Source organism: Eucyclogobius newberryi, unplaced genomic scaffold, assembly GCF_026437365.1.
Source record: "Eucyclogobius newberryi isolate DKJ021-1_F unplaced genomic scaffold, fEucNew1.0.hap1 SCAF_19, whole genome shotgun sequence".
Lineage (NCBI taxonomy): Eukaryota > Metazoa > Chordata > Actinopteri > Gobiiformes > Gobiidae > Eucyclogobius > Eucyclogobius newberryi.
In genome coordinates, this window is record NW_027315823.1 from 24526207 (window position 1) to 24546428 (window position 20222).

Genomic DNA, 20222 nt, shown 5'->3' on the forward strand with positions numbered 1-20222 from the left:
GAAGACTCTTGCCATACAGCACTGTTAGAGACAGAGAGAAAGACATTTTATTAAAATGTATTACATGTATTATCTTCTCAACAAATGCAGGAAATGTATACATTTACAGAATACATTAAATATACATGTTTATTAATGGAAGCTGGCTTAACTTTCAAAGTGAGAGCAGACCCTGCTCCACTTACTCACAGTTGTCAATCCAAGCACCCTGGCAGTAATCCACTAAGCTGAGCAGGACAACCTTCCACTTTAAATCGGGTTTAGCTGCACATTACTCCAGGGAATCCCTCGACTGACCAAGACGTGCTGCTTGATTTCAATCAAGAGTCACAAGACCAGAGTAGCGTCATGTAACTGTGGGCATCATCAACTCAATATTAAATGAGTTGTGATACAGGGCAATGCTCTTAGATAGGCTGTCTATGGCTGCTGTGTGCGTGTGCATCATTGAACAGAATGAGTTGGTTTATTGTACCATGTAATGAAGGATGATGCTGACCCTGAGTCATGATTCTGTCCATGCCGTGAGCTGTCGCTACTAGTCTTCACATGTGAAATTAAAGCTAAACTATAGTTAAAGCTCCATGCTAATTATAGCACACAGCTTGCCCCAGATTATGTGTGAAGTCTAAATGCAAACTGTGTTGATCTTAGCGTTGATGTTTAGTGCAAGGTTCATGAACTAAAGCAAGGAAGGTATAAGAAAAAATACTCACTAGGTTGAACTGATTTGCTTCATAAATAATGTATATCTTATTTTCATTAGAGGACTAAGACTAAGAGAGTTGAGTTCATAATGATGACATCTGACAAGCCAAAATGTCATGCCTAATCAAATAACCACAGAGGACAGAGGATCTGACAGAGCACTGTACCCATTTCTCATTGCCCACTTTCATTTGCATTTCTCACTGTTTAAAATGCTAAAATAAATACTTAAATTAGAATTACATAAGGTCCACTTACCTTTTAGTCTGTTGGCTTCTCTGCTGATGTTGTCAAATGATTTAATTATCTTCAATTGTTTCCATTGTCAGGGGAATTCTTGATTCCAGCTCTGTTCAATACAAAGGTAATAGAGAAATAATGCCAGCTGTTGATGTTGTTCAACTAATTTGACATGAACTCTAAGGTATATTTTGAATAAAACAATTTCATATATGCACACTCACTGATGAATTCAGAAGTATTTAACTTGATGCTTGAGATTATAATTTTTAAGGTTTTTCCAGTACAAAGTCGGTGTTCATGTTATTGAATATGCTGAAAAGAAAGCATGAATGGTCAACTGTTAGTATCCCTTTCAAAATATATTTCAGAAAAGCTAAACATAAACATACAGTCACTTGCCTTTAACTATTCACTTCACCACAAAGAAGTGAACTTCTTTCCAAGGCCAGACAAGGCTAGATAAAAAAGAAAACAAAATCAAACCACAATTACAAATTACAATAGATTGCTTTTTCTTGTTGCTACAATAATTATGGTCCTACCATCCCCTAGTTTCCCAGCCTGCTCTGCGGCCCCTCCTTGCAAGATCTTAGTCAGGACATTATCTCCTTCGGCTGGAGCCTGTCCTGCCGCAGCAATGCCAATACCTCCAGGTTTACTGCCAATGCCAACCGGAGCAGCTTTGGAGCCTGTAAAGAACATTGCAATCAGTTCATCAAAATCAACTACATGTTAACAGACAAACAAAACGTACCAATGCCTGTTAGAGGAGGAGTAGCTATCTTGGTTGGCTGTGGTGCTGGTGGGCCCATCATCGTTTTAGAACCTATTACGCTCGGTGGGAGAGTAGAATCCATTTTGGTCTGAAATCGATTAAAAACTTCAAAGATGGCAACTTTAAAATTTTCATTTAAAATTATTTTTTGTGTCTAAGATTTCCTGATTCATGTATATAAACATTTATAGTTTAGGTGTGTGTAAATTACACATCATCTTTGGATAGGTTTTATACATGAACTAAATTATTTTTACAAGATCTTTCTCATATTTGTATTACCGCAGTGGAAGTTGGTGGTCCTGTTGCCATTCCAATGCCAGGTTGCCTCCCTGGAGCTGAGGCTGGTGTAGGTTTGGGTTGTTGTGCTCCTCCTGGTCCTGCAGTGGCCATTGTCCGTCCGTGCTGCATCGGGGGCTGTTGCTGCTGCTGTTGTTGCGGTTGTTGTTGCTGTTGTTGTTGTTGTAGTTGTTGTTGTTGCTGTTGCTGTTGTTGTTGTTGTTGTTGTTGTTGTTGTTGTTGTTGGGCGCTCTGTTGTGGTGGTGGTGTGCCATCTGTTGATTCAGGTCCAGGATGTCTACCAGCCTGCGGTCCAGCCCGCTGCTGACCTGGAGCTGTCTGCTGCTGTGGATGCTGTTCCTTGGGCCCTGGTGCATTGGGGTCTTGTCTCCTGGATGGTGGACGGTCTCCTTGTGTTCTTTGCCCCCTCCCATGATGATGTCCTGTGGGTGAATCTCGTGAAAAGTCGCCTGAGTTTCGTGGGCTTCCGGTGGAGGTACGGGAGTCTGGGTGGGCCCTCCTCTGCACCCCTGAAGAGGTCCTGCCTTCAACGCGGGCAGATGGATCTTTGGTGTGGGTTCGGGAAGAACGGGATGACCTGGGATCCTCTGACGTGTGGCGGGATGAGCTGTGTCTCCCAGAGCTGCCGCTGTGATGACGATGTTCCCGTGTCGAAGTGTGGCGCTGTTGGTTGTGTTCATCTGGACCATATTCCTCAGGGGGTTCATCATAGTCATGGTAGGTGTGCTTACCGCGTCTACCTGTGGATGAATGTCCACTACTGCCATGATGTTTTGAGCGTGCTTCTCGTGGTTTCTCAAACCAGTCCGTCTCCTCTTGGCCCAAATGATAGGCTTTTAAATCAAACAAAATATCAACAGTCAGTCTTTTTGTATAGGGTAGGATTAGCATGCAGATTGAAGGCATGCATATTGGAAACCATGCAGATTGTAGAGCCAAGCACATCACTATGTGAACAGGCAAACTTCTATACAAATAGCATGCAAAATAGTAAAAAAGATGTTGCTGTTTTTAGTTATAAAAAGTAATCCACAAAATCATAATACACAATAAATGCAAAAAAAAATAGTTGAAGAAAGAAAGAGATATTTATGCTTCTTAATACTGTACATTTGGCATGCAGTGTTGTCACAGATGGCACGAGGCAGGATAAACGAATTAGCACCAGTTACCTTCACTGTCAGAAACTGCACAGTGCATGTCATCTACAAGGTAAGGATCATCAGGTTTATAGACATGACTTCTAGGAAGATCTTTTTTGTGATGGTCTTGAACATCTGGCAGTGAATGGCTCGAACCATACTGGTTTCTAGCGTCATAGGCATCAGCTGCAGCAGAGCTCCTGCCTATGCCAACAGGTTTCCCTACAGGACTGAGAGGACTTTCCTCTTCTGAATTTTGGCTACGCATTGGAGGTCTTCCACTACGACTGCTTCTTTGAGAGCGCTCCATTGCATCTCTTTCATAGGATTTACTTCTGTGGCCTGCGCTATCTCTTGATGAAATCTTGTCCATACCATACCCAGTGGACCTGGACCTTCCAGCTGTGTACATGTGATCCTCCTCCTCCAGTCCCTCTCGACTTGTCCCATAGTATTTCTGCTGATCATAAGAATGCCTTTTCCCATAAGTACCATCTTCCTGCCCTTTCTTGGACCTGGTCACTACTGTACAGCTGCCTCCTGTTGATGTTGTCATGGTGTAAGAAGCTAGATCAGATTCAACATCTCGCGCTTCTTCTATTGGGGAGAATTTAGAAATCTTCTGTTCCATTCCTTGTTTTCTGTGCTTACTTCTTTTTGAAGAAACTCCAGGGGTGAGATTCTTGGGTGTTGTTTTATGGCTTCCAGAGCCACCTCTTGTTCCATGTTTATAGTCATCATAGTAATAGGAGGAGCTCCCACTTACTGTTGTACTGGTACGACTATCAGCAGTACCTGTTGGTCTGCCATAAGCATCCAGGGTCTCCTCTTCAGGCCTTCCATAAGCAGGACCATTCTCAGAACGATAACGTACACCCGTGGGATGTCCAAGTGCATCAGTAGTTTGACCAGTATTGTCTTTTGTCAATTCACTTATGTCATCTATCATAACATAGTTTCGAGGAATATTCTGCTCCAGATTGGAAGTGTACATCCCATCTGTGCCATATGTGTTCATTGGATTTTCATTAGAGTGAACCAGGCCAGGCTCAGGGGGGCGGTATTGTCCATAAGCATTACTGTACATAGAGCCATAGCTGCTGTCAGGTGCAGATGTGGCCACTGACACTGCAGGGTTACTGATCACTTCATAGTTAGTGGGGTGTTTTTGCTCTAGATCAGCCAAAGATGTCTGTCGGGGTCTTTGATGAACAGTAAGAATGTCAGCTTGTTGTTGGTAAGGGAGACCAGGTTGGAAGGGACTACTTGGATAAGGAAGGCTTTGACCAGGCATTGGTTGGCCAGAAGGATGGAATCCCTGGTGGTTATGTTGCTGCATACCAAGATCTGTATGATACGAAGACTGACCATAGCCACGGGAGGAATAACCTGCTTGATTTGGATACAGTGGTCCTGTAGGGGGATGGGGTTGAAACGTTCCAGGTTGGGGAGCTGAAGTTGGATAAGGATGAGTTTGGAACCCATAGGCAGAGGCTGGTGGCTGAACTGACGACTGACTTTGAGAATAGGGGTACGACATGTAAGAGGATGTTGAGGAATACTGGGAAGTTGCATTGGGGTCATTAGTAAACTGGCTGAGTGGTGCTGTGCTGGGTCTAGTCAGAAGGCCATTAGGATCAAAAGTTCCAGTTGCAGCAGCCATCCTCAGGTTATTGAGCTCACTGTCCGACATGTAGTCTCGAGCATCACCCATACATCTAAGATAAGCCAGCTCCCTTCTTTCCCTATCCTTTACCATTGTTTCTTTGCGCTGTGTTATGCCAAGCTCCAAACAACGGAGCTTGGCATCAATTTCTTTTTCTTCTTCCTCCAGTTCGGCCTGTTGCTTACGAAGCTTGGATGACTCTTGCTCTACTGCTTTGAGCTCATGTAGTAGCCCAGCTTTAATAACCCCCTGGGCAGAGCGTGGCAGAACTCTCTGGGACATGCTAGGGGAGCTGTACATTTGTGCTGGAGTGACAATAGGCAGTGGGCTCTCCTCTGGAGGCGGACTGGGGAGAGTTCTCTTCACTTTCTTCATCAGAGCGTTCTGCTGCTGCTGCAGAGAGACCATCTGTTGAGAAAGGCGCAGACAGTCTGCATTATGTACATTGAGTAAGTTATTACTGCACACTGTTGTGTGTGCACTGTACAGTGCACAGTGCACACACAACAGTTGGCTTATTTACTGAACATAGAGTAGTTGATTGACAATAAATTAATAAAAGTAGGGCTGTAGTCGACTAAAGAAATTCTTGGTTGTCAAAACTATCAAGTATTTCCATGTATCTGACCCAAAATGCAAACAACTGGAGTCCATGCAAAAACTATTTATACAGAAAAGTGTATTTTTATATTATAGATATTTAAGTTATATTAAACTCACAATTCACGCAATTCTACCGAGCCTATTCAACCCTTTAATGGGCTATTAGTCTCCCCTTTAGCCCATTAAAGGGTTGAATAGGCTCAGTAGATACCTAGAGGGTAAGTTTCTGTTGAAACAAACAACTCTTTCCTCTTTAGGAAGGCGCCTCCCAATGGGCTGGACTTACCACAGAATAGTATAAATATCGGAGTTCTCGACCTAAATTCTTTTATTGACAATGACTCTTGGATGAGAGTCGAAACGTCTATTTTTTCTAACTGAGTCCAGATGACTACAACTGAAGCTTTTTCTACTATGGAACACGCCTGGACGAATGAGGGATTACACCGATGTATTTTGTGTAGTTAATATAGTTATTCTCAGTTCTTACCTGACTGTTGGACAATGCTTGTTGATGGTATGGAGAAAATCTGTTCTTGGTTGGATCTTCTGATGTGGGGCTGAGAGGTTTGGGATCTGACATGGACCGCTGTACACTTTTAATGGGTCTTGGTAGTGACTGATGGCGCTGGGGTGATTCCGTTGTAAAGGCTTTCTGCTGAGGAGTGACGTGGGCCTTGTTGAGTTTCTCCTGCGATGCAAATGTGGTCTCCAACATACGATGTGGAGACAGAGGAGACACTGGTGAGTAGAGTACCTGGGGAGACTTGGGTGGCTGACGTGCATCATGCTGTTGATAGCTGATGTCCAGAGGGTCCGGCTTTCTCCTCTCAAATGTTGCCACCCCTTGGAGTCTTGGAGAGGCCGCTTCAGCTGTGTTTGCTCCAACCATGTGGAGGCTTGTGGAGTAGGGACTGATGGTTGTAGGTACACTGAGCTGAGGTGCAACTACACCCTGAGACTGTGATTCTGGCTCCGTTTGACAAGCCAAACTTTCTCCTTTGTGTGTTCTCTCGGGAGCAGCTATATAATGTAAAAGGTCAACTTTTGATGTCTCTGCCATTGTAATATGGATTGCAGGAGAAATCCTGCCAAGCTGGTCTGCTTCAGTTTGACATGAGGAATCGTTTGTGGTCTGAATAGCTATACTGGAAGAAACAGATTTACTTTCCATGCTGGATTCAGAGTGCTTTGATGCTCGTGATCGCCTTCGCCTTACTGGTTGTTGATCCCAGTCTCCTTGGTCCTCTTCATCCGTTTGAACACTGCAGTCTGCGATGCGCCTTGTTCGTCTACGCCGGTTCATAAATCTATCCTCTCCGTCTTCATCATCTGTTTGTACACAACTGTCAGTTATCTTCTTAACAGAGTCCTCCTCTGTACCATCCCTAAGTCGAGGCATAGAATTTTGTTTTCTCATAAGCTTTGAGTCAACTTGTTTGTCACTGCTTCTTAGTGACATTTCAGATGCAGAAGTTTGAATTGGCCGACCAGCAACTAATGCTTGCACCACCTGACCATCTTGCCAAAACTGAACACTCTGACCTTCTTGTTGAATGACTCTGCCAGTGTGATCACAAATAATAAAACCATGCGGTGCCCCTCCAACAACTCCTTGTAGGGCTCCTTGTGCCGATGTGGCTGCTGCAGCAGCAGCTGCAGAGGCTGCTGCTGCCTCCGCTGCAGCAACAGCAGCAGCAGTTTCCACAGCGGCGGTCTTTTGCCGTTTCTGCTCCTCCAGCTGCTGCTGGAGCTGATGCTGCAAGGACTGGATTTGTTCAAGCTGCATACGCTGCTGTGCCAGTTGTTCTCTTTGCATAATGAGTTGTGTTTCACGCTCTGATTGCTGCTGCTGCAATACTTGTTGTTTGATTGTTTGAAGTTCTTGAATTTCACGCTGAACAATTAACTGTTCTTTTTCTCTGTGCCTCTGAAGCTCCACGCGATCTCTTTCAAGTTCCTCGTGTAACCGCTGCTGGCGTAATTTCTCCAGTTCAACTCGTTCTCGCTCTAGCTGCAGTATATGCTCTTGCTGTTGACTCATTTTCTCATCCTCCTTTCCTTTTGGTATTTCAGCAGGAGGAGAAAGTTTATTAGTTGGAGTACCAGTGGCTGCTATTTGAGGCTGGCTTGTTTGTTCACTTGTAGATGGAACTTGACACTGTGTCAAAGATAGTGGTTCTGTTTGAACTGGTTGGATTGAAGCAGGTTGGCCCTGAGCTACAAGAGGAGCTGCATGAGAGGTAAGGTGAGTTGCCTGTTGATCAGCTGTAGCCTGGAGACCAGGGGATGAAACTTTGTGTACTCTGTGGGCTGCAGGTGGAGAAGGTGAAACTGGTGCATTTATTTTGGTAGTGTCTGGTGTTGACTGTTTTCCAAGGTACATTGGTGTTTCTTGAGGCATGGTATTTGTAATAGCTTCTGGAGTAGCTGATGATGTATACTGGTTAAAATATTGTCCTTGCGTGGGATTAGGCATTCTAGGAGTTACTTGAGGTAACCTTGTGAGGCTAGCCAGTGGTACTGCAGTTACACCTGCAGGGTATGGTCGGTATATGCCTCCGGACATGGTCCGGATGACGGGGGCTGGCTGGGTGGTAATAGGCAATGTAGAAGCTATAGGGGTGTTAATGGTGGAATACATCATACCATCACCACCTCTTACAGCTGCTGGGTACATTGCACATAGACTTGCTTGTCTAGCATTAATCAAATTTGTTAGGGCTTGGCTATTTGGTGTTGGTCTTCCATCTGGCCCGTATAATAGAGTGGCTCTTATTGATGCCAAACTCTGCTGGAGATTTAATCTTCCTAAGGAACCACCTCGTCCTACTCCATATGGGACCAATTCAGTGCTGTGTCTGTATCTTCCCATGTGGTCTGCTGTATTAAGAGCGGCACACATGCGACTTATCTCTCGTGCAGTTGTGGCACTGTATTGGGCAAGATTTGAGTCCTGGGACCCAGATAGGTTTTGTGCATTGTAGTTATAATCAGAACTGATATTAGACAAAGAGCCATATCTGCGAAGTGGTAGAGAGGAGGTTGAATAATCTTGACGCAAGTCTGTGAAGGAGCCATATTGTGCACCCATGCCAAGGTATCCACTGTCATATGGCTGATTCATGCCCGTAAGATCAACTGCTGCCCCTCCTTGCACCCTACCTGGGTGTTGACTGCCATCTGTCATTGAAGGTAAGTTGGTATCAGACATGGAGGGTTGAATTCTAGCCAGGGCAAGTACAGGTGGTTGATATGTTTTGTGTTCTTCTGTCATTGCTGTTGAAACTTGCTGTTGTTGCTGGCCTATACTTAAATGTATAGGTGATTGATTAGGGGTATGGGCAGGATTTTTGTCTGCTGTGTTTTGCCCAAATGTTCCTGAGCAGGAGCCAGCAAATGGTAACTTGTAAACAACATCACAACAGGCTGCTTGGTTCTCTGGTTTAAGCTGCCCAGTGAGATCCAAGACCTGGGGAGGGGGCTCTTCTTGCTTTATTAGTTGAGCAATTGTGGTACTTTGTGATGCACCGCCCTCATCAAGTTGTACCATCATGACATGAGATTTTCCGGTGGACAGGTTTATTGCTGTTGGCTTGTTTTTCAGTTCTAAGGCAACTCCACCATAGATTTCTTGGGGAGCCGTGGTTACAGCTCCAGACACTGAATGTGGGATTGTTGGTCTAGTTATGGCACTTACTTTCTCTACCGTTTGACCACTACCTGTTTGACTCACTACAAGATCTTTTGTCATTATCACTGGTGGTACTTGATTTGCTAAATTGTACCGAGCAAAGGAAGTGTGATGTTGGTGTTGCTGAAGCTGTTGTTCCAGAAGTTGTTGCTGTTGAAGGAGTTTTTGTTGCTGTAACTGTAACTGCTGTTGTTGTAGACCTAGATTCTCAAGGCAAGCATCGATTTTAGGTATAGATGGGTCAGTGATTGGGGATTTACTTTGACTCAAACATACAGCTGAGCCAACACCTTGCCCCAAGTCAACACGATTTTGCAAAGGATCTCCATATATAACTGGTGTCTTTGATGGGGACATGAACACAACACCGGCCACAGTAACACTAACAGTTGTAGGTGTAGATACTGAAACATATGGCTGTTCTTGTGCGTTTAAATTCATAATAAGAGGCTGTACAGCAGTATGTCGACCAGAAGGCTGTTCCACTCCTCCAGAGTATCGCCTTGTATCAGAAGCTAAAGATGTCAAGTCCATTCCCTGATCCGTCATTATGATTGGAGCAGACCGTATTGGGGCTCTCAGATCCACCACATTTGAACTTGAAGAGCATGCAACGTTTTCCATTGAAGTTGATTCACGATCATTTATAGTGCTAATGCCAACATTTACTGAATGTTTAGAAGAGCCTGTGGGTGGAAGATGAGTGCTATACAAGGTTTTATAATTGGCTTGTGTAGGGGATGACAATGGAGAAGTGGAAGAATTTACAGTCTGTGGCCTGGCAGAGCTGGTTGTTTCAGAAGCCAATGTTATGACCATTACTGGAGACTCCTGAGAGGACTGCTGGCGGGCAAGCCTTGGTGACATTGCTCTTTGAGGTGATTGTGTTGCTGCAGCTGAAGGGCAACCAGGCACTGAGGGCAACTGTCTGCCACTCAAAGGCCGGACAGATGGTGCATGTGTTGGGCTTTGGGCTGGGGAAGTAGTGGGCGATATGGGAGGACTGGGACCTTTGAATAGGGAGAAGACCTTGGAGGTGAGGGAAGATGAGGCAGGTTCTGGTGCTGTTTGTGCAGCCCTTTGTGGACCACTTTGTCTTGTCGTGGAGGGTTGAACTTTTGTTGTGGACACTCCAACAACACCTTCGATTTTGGCACTTTGAGTCATTATCCGGTTTTGTGTTTCTTTTGACAGCTGTCCGGCTGGGATTCTAGGGTCTGTTGAGGAGAATGAGACTGGAGCTGAAATCTGTGTAGGACTGGAGCCCGGAGTTAATGCACCACCAGGTTCGAGAGTGAACTTGCTTTCAGTTCCTTTCTGGTGAATCGTTTGCCCTTGTCTTTGCATAAACTGAGCTTTTCTCATCATCTCTTCATAGACCTCTTCAGCACTTTTGAGCGTTTTATCTGGTGGTGACACTGCAGTCTTTTCTGTGGGTGAGTAGAGTGTTGTTAAAGTTGGAAGGTTGTACTCATTACCAGATGTATACCTCTTTCCAGCAATCACCTCAAAGCCCTCAGCCTCAGAGTCCATTGAAGGGGAGTATTCAGAACATGAGGATCGGTGAAGTTCTTCCATCTCAGCAGCTTGTCGTAACTCTTCTGTTGGTGATGCATCCTCAATTGGAGAGAGGTTACTGGGAGGAGTTTTAGATCTTTCCCTGCGTCTCTGTGCCCGCAGCTCCTCCTTGTCTCGTTTGGCTTTCCGAGCTGTACTCCTGATTCTTTGCTGTTCTAAATCCCTCATTTGTTCTTGTTCTCTGAGAAGTTCTTCCTCCTCCCTAAGCTCGTCTTCTTCAGATGAGTCTTCAATAGTGGGGAGCAATGGACCATGGGAGCGGTGTCTTGCCTTTCTCTGCTGCTTTGCCTCCTCTAGTCTTGCTCTACGACTTGGACTGCTGTCACTGTCATCCTCCATTGAAGATACAGATGTGGGGGAGGTCCCAGAGGTGTAGCTGGGTGTAGTGGCAGGCAGAGTGGATGAATAGTCTCCCTTGGACCTCTCCTCTGGCGAACCAGTCAGGCTTTCCATTTCAAGCTCTGGCTCTCTTAAGTCATGCTCAGTGCTAATTTCAATATCACTATGGTTATAACTGTTAGTATTATTGAGCTCAATTGTCTTGAATCTTCTGAGGCCGCCTTGAGCCATTAAACCGTCTTCCTCTGTCCTAGCTTCTGCTGCCTTGGGGTCATCTTCAAAGCTGTTTGACTGGTGAGATAATTTTCGTCGCTCTTTACCCTGATCAGCACTGCTTTTGTGGATTCTTTTGGCTTTCTGCGTTCCATATTCTTCCGTTTCATCTTCATCAGCACTCATCTCCATGATTTGCCTCCTCATGTATTCTTCATCAGTAAGGTCTTTGTGTGACTTCTTCTGTCTGACTGGTAGCGGCGAGAGACCACTTTCACTGCTGTCTTCCACATAATCATGTCGAAGTTTGCAGCTTAGGTCATCTTCTGATTCATCTCTCGCTCCATCATCTTCTGGACTGTAGTCTCCCACAGATAGGGAGTGGGGCCTGTTCTTCATCTCTGGCTCCAGTAAAGGCTTCATAGAGCTCTCCAGTTTGGTGATATCTGAGGGCACTGAGGCATTGAGTTTAATGCCTTCCTCCTGGATTCGGCCCGTGATCTCACCCAGGGAGCCAGAGATGCCATCTGAAGAGTAGCCCGTGTCACTCAAACTCTGTGTACTTGATTTAGTGTAGTCCTGAAAAAGAAGAAAAAAGAAAAACTGTGTTAGAAAAGAAAAAAGGTCAATTCCCTTAACCAGTGGTTCTCAAATTTCCATAAACGGTGTTTAGTGTGTTTCGTTAAAAAGGTAACTTGTATAATGTAAATGGATGCATATTAGGCACACAAGCGTGCTTCTGACTGTTTTGGTCACTCAAATCACTTCATCACATCTGTGTGATGTGATGAAGTGTGATGTGACTGAAACTAGATAGACTGAACTGAAACTGAACTGAACTGATATGTAAATAATAGTTTTACAGAAAAAAAAAGAGAACTACTGATCAAGACAAGATTCATCACAAAATTGAATATCATATACACTTCCAACCACTTAAAAGCAAAATCAATCACATTATTTATTTATTATTTGTTAAGTCTAAGAACACATAAGTCAACATCTTTTTATTTAACTCTAAGAATGAGTAAACCTTTAAGTGGTTAATATACATAAATTGAATGTAACATTCAAGACATTTACAAAAAGATACATTTTTGGGTGCATGCATTCTCCATCAGATTCTTTGAACCATTTTAGAAAAGTGACCATGCTATGAATGCTTCAAAAGTCATCATGTGGAGTGGAGTCACGCTGAACAGACAAAAAATAAACTATATTTCACAAACTTTTTTTTTTCAAGTTAAGTGAAGATTGATGATGATGATGATGATGATGGTGGTGATGGCAATTAAATGAAAACAAAAATAAAAACTCTCAGAGAATGTGAGCAAAAAAAAAAACGTTTTTGCACAAAAGTGTAAAAAAAGACTATAAAAAAAAAAAAGACAAACAATCAAAAGGATGAATCGACAGGTGATATTTGCCGGTAGCTCACTTGGTGTCTTGACATCTGTGTATCTTCATCAATTTTGGTGTCTTTTGGTGAAGTGACTGGCTCTGCCATTGTCTTCTTTGGTGGAGTCTTGACATCTTCTTTTGAGGGTTTACTACTGGCTTTAGTAGTCTTCTCCTGACCCTGGGGAGGTTTACGGGTTTGACTATTGCATGTGGTTTTGGACTGAGCAGGGGTAGTTTTGTATGGAGCTGTCTTCTGAGGAGCCACTTTCCCAGAGGCAGGGGAAGCCTTTGCACCAGAGGGCTGAGCAGGAGCCTTAGCTGGACCTTTAGCTGGGCCTGGGCCTTTCACTTGAGAAGTGGGCTGGGCTTTAACTTGGTCTGGAGTTTTACTCTGAGAAGGGGGCTGTGAAGTTCCCTTACTCTGAGCAGGGGATTGTGTTGTGCCCTTGGTCTGGGTGGGAGCCTGTGTTGTGCCCTTGGTCTGGGCGGGGGGCTGTGTTGTGCCCTTGGTCTGGGCGGGGGGCTGTGTTGTGCCCTTGGTCTGGGCGGGGGGCTGTGTTGTGCCCTTGGTCTGGGTGAGGGTCTGTGTTGTGCCCTTGGTCTGGGCGGGGGGCAGGGAAGAAGGTTTAGATTGAGGAGAAGCTTTACTCTGAGAGGAGACTTGGCTGGACCCCTTAGTCTGTGGGGCACTTACTTGGTGACCCGGAGCTTTCTGTTGGTGAGGAGCTGTGGGCCTAAGCCCTGAGGCCTGAGTGGGGATTTGCTTCACAGGTGGATGTTGATTGGCTGGAGCAGGATGTCGTGGTGACCCCATCGGCTGTGGAACAGGCGTAGGAAGATCTCCCAAACTTCCTGAGAGTGCCCTCTGCGTCTGGCAGTTCAAGCAGAGCCATTCTTTCTTCTGAAACACAAATTATGACAGATCAATATTAGTGAGACAAAAAGTTATTTTAAGTTGTAATTTTAAAACGGTCTGTCAGACTGTGTTGCATGTTTCCATTGTTTAAAACCATGAAAGTGATTTTTGAGCTCAGTAGCCTAGACAAAACTGATGCAGAAGCTTCCCATGTGGAAGGCAATATTATTCAATATTTTATTTTAAAATAACAATATATCATCATCATCATCATCATCATATGTATTCCTTATATTAAGTACACAAAAGAGTAAAACATTATACATCCAAAGTGTTGCCATCTTCTGATGCACAATATAAAATATAAAATACAGAAATGCAATTTGCTGCTAGTAGACAAATCTAATGAGGAAAACAATGTAATAATTGTATTTTTTAGTTATTTCTCACCTTTTGAACCAAAACTCAATAAACCTTTCTCACAAGGGACAGTGACATGCTGGTGGAGCCATTATGCTGCCAAACAGACAGACTTGCTTTGTTTTTATCTCTATCAAGTGCTTCACTGAGGAGCTATATATAAACAGGTGTAGTCTCTGAAATGGCCATCTGTGCCATTCTTTCAAATGGAAAAAAGTCTGTCTCTAACCAGTTTCCAGAGTGTTTATAGCACCACAAGACACTTTTCACCCTCTCCAAGATATGCTACTATTAAGGTGGTTCATATGGGACATGAGATTCTACTGAAATTAAACTTAGAATTATAGATGACTTACATGAACTTTAAATATATATATTAATTGGCTAGGACAGTATAGCATAAAATGGAGGGGAAAAGCAGCAAAATTGTCAGAGTCAGGAATTGACTAGCACAGAGCCTGGCAGATGTGCTGCTGCATAGACCACATGACCACAAGGCAGCACTATTTTACCATTTTATAATCTTTACCTGAATTAAAAGAATATTTAGGATGTTGAATATTACTGTTTCTTAACTTGACTTTGACTTTATATATAACTAATTGGTTAGTGTTTTATTTACATTTTTGTAAGTCGAGGATAAACACACAAATGTTTCTTATATTTTGCTTTAGCGATGTGGGGAGTACTCCTGAATCAGCATAACATCTCACAGTGGGTGATGGGGAGAGAGCGATGAGGTCAAAGCAGAGCTGGGAGTAGCAAATTATTCACGAAGAGTACTTAAGCTTGTACAGCGCGCAGCAACTCCACATTCACAATGTGAAGAGGCTGTGGTGTTGTCCATGTAAAAGAGGACCCTCCCTGCACCTCTGGGCCATTCTGTATCCTGCTTTCACTGCAACAATCACTCAATGAATCACAACCACCAGTCCTCACTTAAGCAACACATATTAAGTAGGCATTTATTTCATTCCATTTTCTTGACTATATTTTTATAAAGGTGGCTTTTTTTTCTTCTTTTTTTAATACAAGCACAAGATCAGATGTGTTGCTTGGTGACCAATTCAAATTGGTGCATAATATATGATTGCAAATACACAAACACTTATCTGTTTGCCAAGGAATGCTTCACCAAATGTTCTTGCGCAACAAAAGCATGGCAATCAGAACCTGATATGAATGCTTAATAAAAAACGTTGCACCCTACGACTGCTCCTGTTACTGCTCAAGGCTGACTGTGCTCGGACTATGGCACCAGTGTACAGACGAAACATGTTCAGGGGTTTATTTTGTCAGCAGTAACATCGGTGGAGATTTAACACTGCTATTAAGCCTGACTCTGATCTGAACTTGTGACAAGACATCTCCTTATGGAATCTTTCTATTAATAATCCCGTCTGATTCTTCCAACTGATAAAAAATATTACAAAGTGCGATTTGTATGATCTTACATCAGTTCATACTTGTGATAAAATATTCGAACAATAATGGTTTGATTTTCTCTCTATGCAAGAAAATAGACTTATTTTATATTTCACACAATAACATTTTACTATACATACAGTACAACCAATCAACTCACTTGACTCTATCTCAACTATGGGCAAAGAAACATGGCAAACAAAGACACACACACTTGATTAATGTACTTTACAACATAGAACAATATTTTTTTTAACACTTAGTTACTAATTAAAGCAGTTAACCATACATGTAAGCAGAACATTTATTGGTATATCTACTTGAACATCTTTTTTAGTCTTAGTTTAACTGTTTATATTGGGAATCAGTGTTTAACATGCCACTTTACTCTATTTCTAATGCAGACTATTCATTTTCAGAAAGGTTTGCGTCTGTGCTCTTGGGTAAGATATTAATTCTTGCACATTTCCAAATCCATCTGTTAACATTAACAGTGGGCCCAGCTCGCCTCCGACGGTCCCTCATCTGCCTGAAGAGTGGGTCCAGCTCGACTCAGTCGGTCCCTCATCTGAAGAGTGGGTCCAGCTCGACTCAGTCGGTCCCTCATCTGAAGAGTGGGTCCAGTTCGCCTCAGTCGGTCCCTCATCTGAAGAGTGGGTCCAGTTCGCCTCAGTCGGTCCCTCATCTGCCTGAAGAGTGGGTCCAGCTCCAGTCTCCTCGTGTCCGTCTGTCCGTCTGTGAGAGTCGGATCTCTCCTTCACTGGAACTCCTCCAGGTTTCTACGCTTTTTTCCCAAAGATGTTTTTTTGTAGTTTTTCCTGGCCGAGAAGGAGAGTCTAAGGACAGAGGACCCTGGGACATCGTCCCTCGCCACCACAGACATTGTCTGACTCCCTCGCCACCACAGACATTGTCTGACTTCATCGCCACCACAGACATTGTTGATTCATTTCTCCCTGTGGCCCTCAGAGGCAACTGTTGTTGTGATTTTGGGCCTTACAAAAATAAATTGATTTGATTTGATTTGAACATGATGAGTGTAGCTAACTGGAACAGCTCCGTTTGCATCAAAAAGCTAGCATTTGAACAAACAAGCTGTTTGTCAGAAGTGTTGTGTGTCTGTTTATTTTGACAATGTCCTGGAGGAGTGTTCAAAAAGCAGGTGAAGAGTGTTGGGCAGGTTCTTAAAAGTGGTTATATAATATGGATGTCTATAACTCCATCTTGTCGCCATTTCCTTCTCAAAATAATGAGATTGAGCACTGCTGGTTAGTGCTGGGGTAAAGGTCACACAAACTGATGCTGGTATCATAGAGACCAGTGACAAATAAAAGGCCTGATCACTGACAGGATGTCTACTTGTATCATATCAGAGCAAGCATAAACCAATAACACACTAGACAAGCCAAAATGGATTAGATTGGCAAATGACAAAAAATAAATAAAAGCATTCAATATTGTGTTCAATAGTCTGGCAAAACCCTATATTCTTTTCTTTTGGCGATGTCTGCCTTTTTCAGCTTGTGAACAAAAAGTTGCATTTAGTCACCTAATCCAGACTTTTTTTATTTATTAATTTTAACATATCTGTCTTAATCCGTATGATGAAAAAGTAGTAGTTCTCATGTAGTGTTTCTATATGTTATTCACAAGAGGGGACAGACAAAATGGCCTCATGTTGTTTTCACCTAAAGTAGGCCAATCTGACAATGTAATTGGAATTATATAATGAATCCTAATTTGGTTCATATTTAGTTGTACTCTATTCAGAAATGGTCTATTCCTCAAAAATTACCAATGTGTCCTAAGTTAAAAGATTCCAGGATAAAATTTCAAAATAAGACGCTTGTATTTCAGTGGGCTTTCTTTACCTATGCATCAAGTAGAATTTAAATATCTGTAAATGAAATAAGACAGGAGCGCATATAACAAGGCTCCAATATATTCCAACCATTTTTACTTTTTATATTATGGGCAACCTGATGGCTCAAATTTATTTTTAGTTGCTGTGATGTGTTTTCTGTTTGTTAAGCTTCAAATGCTGTGTGTTGTATTACAAACCAACTAATATTCACTGAGAAATGAGTCTCATTGCAGCGAGACCCACGATTCAAAAGACAACCGGCGTGGGTAAATATCTATTTTTACAACGTGGACACCTGCAGCTTACTGACTTTCTTGTTTCTTTGTAAATGTTGTTGGTATATGGGTGCCGACAGCATAAAACACAGTGCGACAGCATAAAATACAGAAGCAATACAGCATGTTCTTTAGATTAGTTATTCTAGCATAATGATTGTAAAAGTGTTGCAATTTCTACTTCCTATGACCTTTTTTTCTAAACAAATTCAGTGAAAAGTAGGTCTACATCAATGGTCCACATAGCTTAATAAGGAATCATGGGATAGCCTATATACTGTATAGCTGGAGAGAGATTGTCCCAATGGACTTTATTATCCTGTCAAGATCTCACAGTGCTCTGAAACCGGTCCAACATCAAGATATAAATTAATTCTATAAAAGATATGTTATTAAAATCTGTGACCATTAATTAACCAAAGGTGTGCTACAAAGCTGCCAATAGAGGGAGCCAAAGAGTGGAGAATTTGAAAGACCCATGGGAGCACACACCCACACAATAGCATGAAGGAACAGAATGTTAATCAAGAACAGACTGTTATCTGTGAACTTTTTAAACAATCTTTTGTCGAATGGACTGCAACTTTAACCTTAAGCACTTAACTGTTTTATTTTCTGTCTCACATTTGCAGTTCATCAACAATGTACTACAGTATGTGACCAAATCGAAAACCTATTTGTAGTGTTGTCTGTCAGTCAAGCACAGTGAGAGCCTTTCCTCCCACATGACAGCACGGTCAGAGGAAGACCACAAGCAGAGATCCAGAAATGTCACCTGTCATTAAACGCACCACTAAGATGATTTACTATCTTTTTTCAGAAGCTCCATCATGCTATTACTAAGATTAAAGAGGCAAATTTGGAGGGCTGGTTGATTTCAGTTTCATTGATAAATTCACATGTACATGTAGTTGTAGTTTTTCCTGGCCGAGAAGGAGAGTCTAAGGACAGAGGACCCTGGGACATCGTCCCTCGCCACCACAGACATTGTCTGACTTCATCGCCACCACAGACATTGTTGATTCATTTCTCCCTGTGGCCCTCAGAGGCAACTGTTGTTGTGATTTTGGGCCTTACAAAAATAAATTGATTTGATTTGATTTGACAATGAAATATTCCACAAAAAAGAAATTGGAATGTGGACCATTTTCAGTATAAAATGATACTACACTAGACATCAATGATGATTTTATCCATGTAACATTGTGCTAATGTGCTAATTTGATCCCTTTTTTCCAATCCAGTGTTATAAACTGCATGGCCATAACTGGTCAGCAATATTGTAAAATAAATAAATAACGTACCAATTATTAGTTATAATTAAATGTTTCGAGTTTAATTTTAATTCTTTACCAGAAAACACATACAATATATACACCAACTTAGTGTGAAAATATGGCCATTTAAACTAACCAAATCACATTTGAATTGTATTAAAGAATTAGAGTTCTACAGTATATTCTTTATTTTAAATACCAGTATTCCAAACATTTGATTATCATCTAAATAAAGGTATTTCTATCTAACTTTCAGAGTACCAAACCGTCAGCTGTAGCAAGGGGTTAAATAGAAAGTACATGACAACAGCAGCAAAAGACTACCACAGTCCAACATTTGCAGCTCTTCAGAAGCTCTAATGAGGCATACAACAGCACAGGTCAGGAAAATTTGTCAGCAGTGAAGGTTAGGGAGCCACCGGGTCAGCCTATATTATTAATGACCGAGTGCACACAGGAATGATGCCAAGCAAGCATGTGTGAGCCGTTGACAGTGAGGTGAGCGTGGGAGGACCTCTGCAATAGGGAAACACCTGGTCAATACTGCTGCTGCCGCTAAATGCAAGCGAATGTACTGCTGCTATTATCTAATTACTAACACATACTCACAGTGCAAAGTGGTGCTCGATGCAGTGATGTTACAAAATCTAACCATCAGCATTATTCATATTACAACATGGAGTGTGCCAAAAGCGCAGTGGAGAGCTGGGCACATATCCCAGTGTCCCGGGACGAGCTGTTGTGTGTCACTGAGATGAAAGCGGGCAGTAAGAGTAAGCAGGTATGTAGGGCAATCCCACGGGTCTACTCCTTCAATGGGGACACGTGTGCAGGACTGTGGATTAGAGAGGAAATGAAGGATCATCCACTGAGCAAGTTCGCAAGTGGCGCTTGCTCAGTGTATGACTGCTGAACAGCAGTCATACAGGTTTTGATATTCAGGTATGTTAGCCCCGCAAATGTAATGATACCAACCTAAAAACTCCTCCAAACGTTATTAAATGTAATGTAATAAACACATAAACTATTAATTTCCCACAAACATAATAGTCATTTACCACCACAAATGTAATAATCAAATTTCGTGGGTCCAGGTCCTGCAAATGTAAGAACTTCCCACAAATGTAATAATACAATGTTCATAGAGAATTTAGAACAAATAGATACCAATTATAATATATTATAAGCTATTAATATTTCACGTTGTTATCGTAACATTAAGCGAGCTGAAGGACGAGAATCGTTGGAAATCACGAAAATCAAGATGTAAAACAAGAATAAACATGCCCATCTGGTATCATAAATTAGAACTCAGTAAGCTCTAATGTTGAGCCCCAAAAATATATATCTTTAATGACGGTGCTACCTAAATATCAAATTAAATGGGGCCAATGGGATCCCAGACAGAATAAAAGTCCCAGTAAAAATCTGAAACATGGCCAG

At 42.4% G+C, this 20222-nt stretch overlaps 1 protein-coding gene across 1 annotated transcript in view; it reads right to left on the reverse strand.

Moving 5' to 3' along the window:
* Window positions 1-977: 977 nt before the first annotated feature.
* bsnb (bassoon (presynaptic cytomatrix protein) b) overlaps window positions 978-20222 on the reverse strand; it is a 66931-nt gene continuing 47686 nt past the window's right edge. The window contains exons 4-12 of the mRNA XM_072452359.1: window positions 12700-13563; window positions 5928-11840; window positions 3199-5242; window positions 2009-2859; window positions 1706-1814; window positions 1494-1640; window positions 1341-1406; window positions 1173-1263; window positions 978-1057 (exon numbers count right to left, since the gene is read on the reverse strand). Of these exons, the coding sequence (XP_072308460.1) occupies window positions 1366-1406; window positions 1494-1640; window positions 1706-1814; window positions 2009-2859; window positions 3199-5242; window positions 5928-11840; window positions 12700-13563 (9969 nt within the window). The 3' untranslated portion in view covers window positions 978-1057; window positions 1173-1263; window positions 1341-1365. The remainder of the gene's footprint in view (window positions 1058-1172; window positions 1264-1340; window positions 1407-1493; window positions 1641-1705; window positions 1815-2008; window positions 2860-3198; window positions 5243-5927; window positions 11841-12699; window positions 13564-20222) is intronic.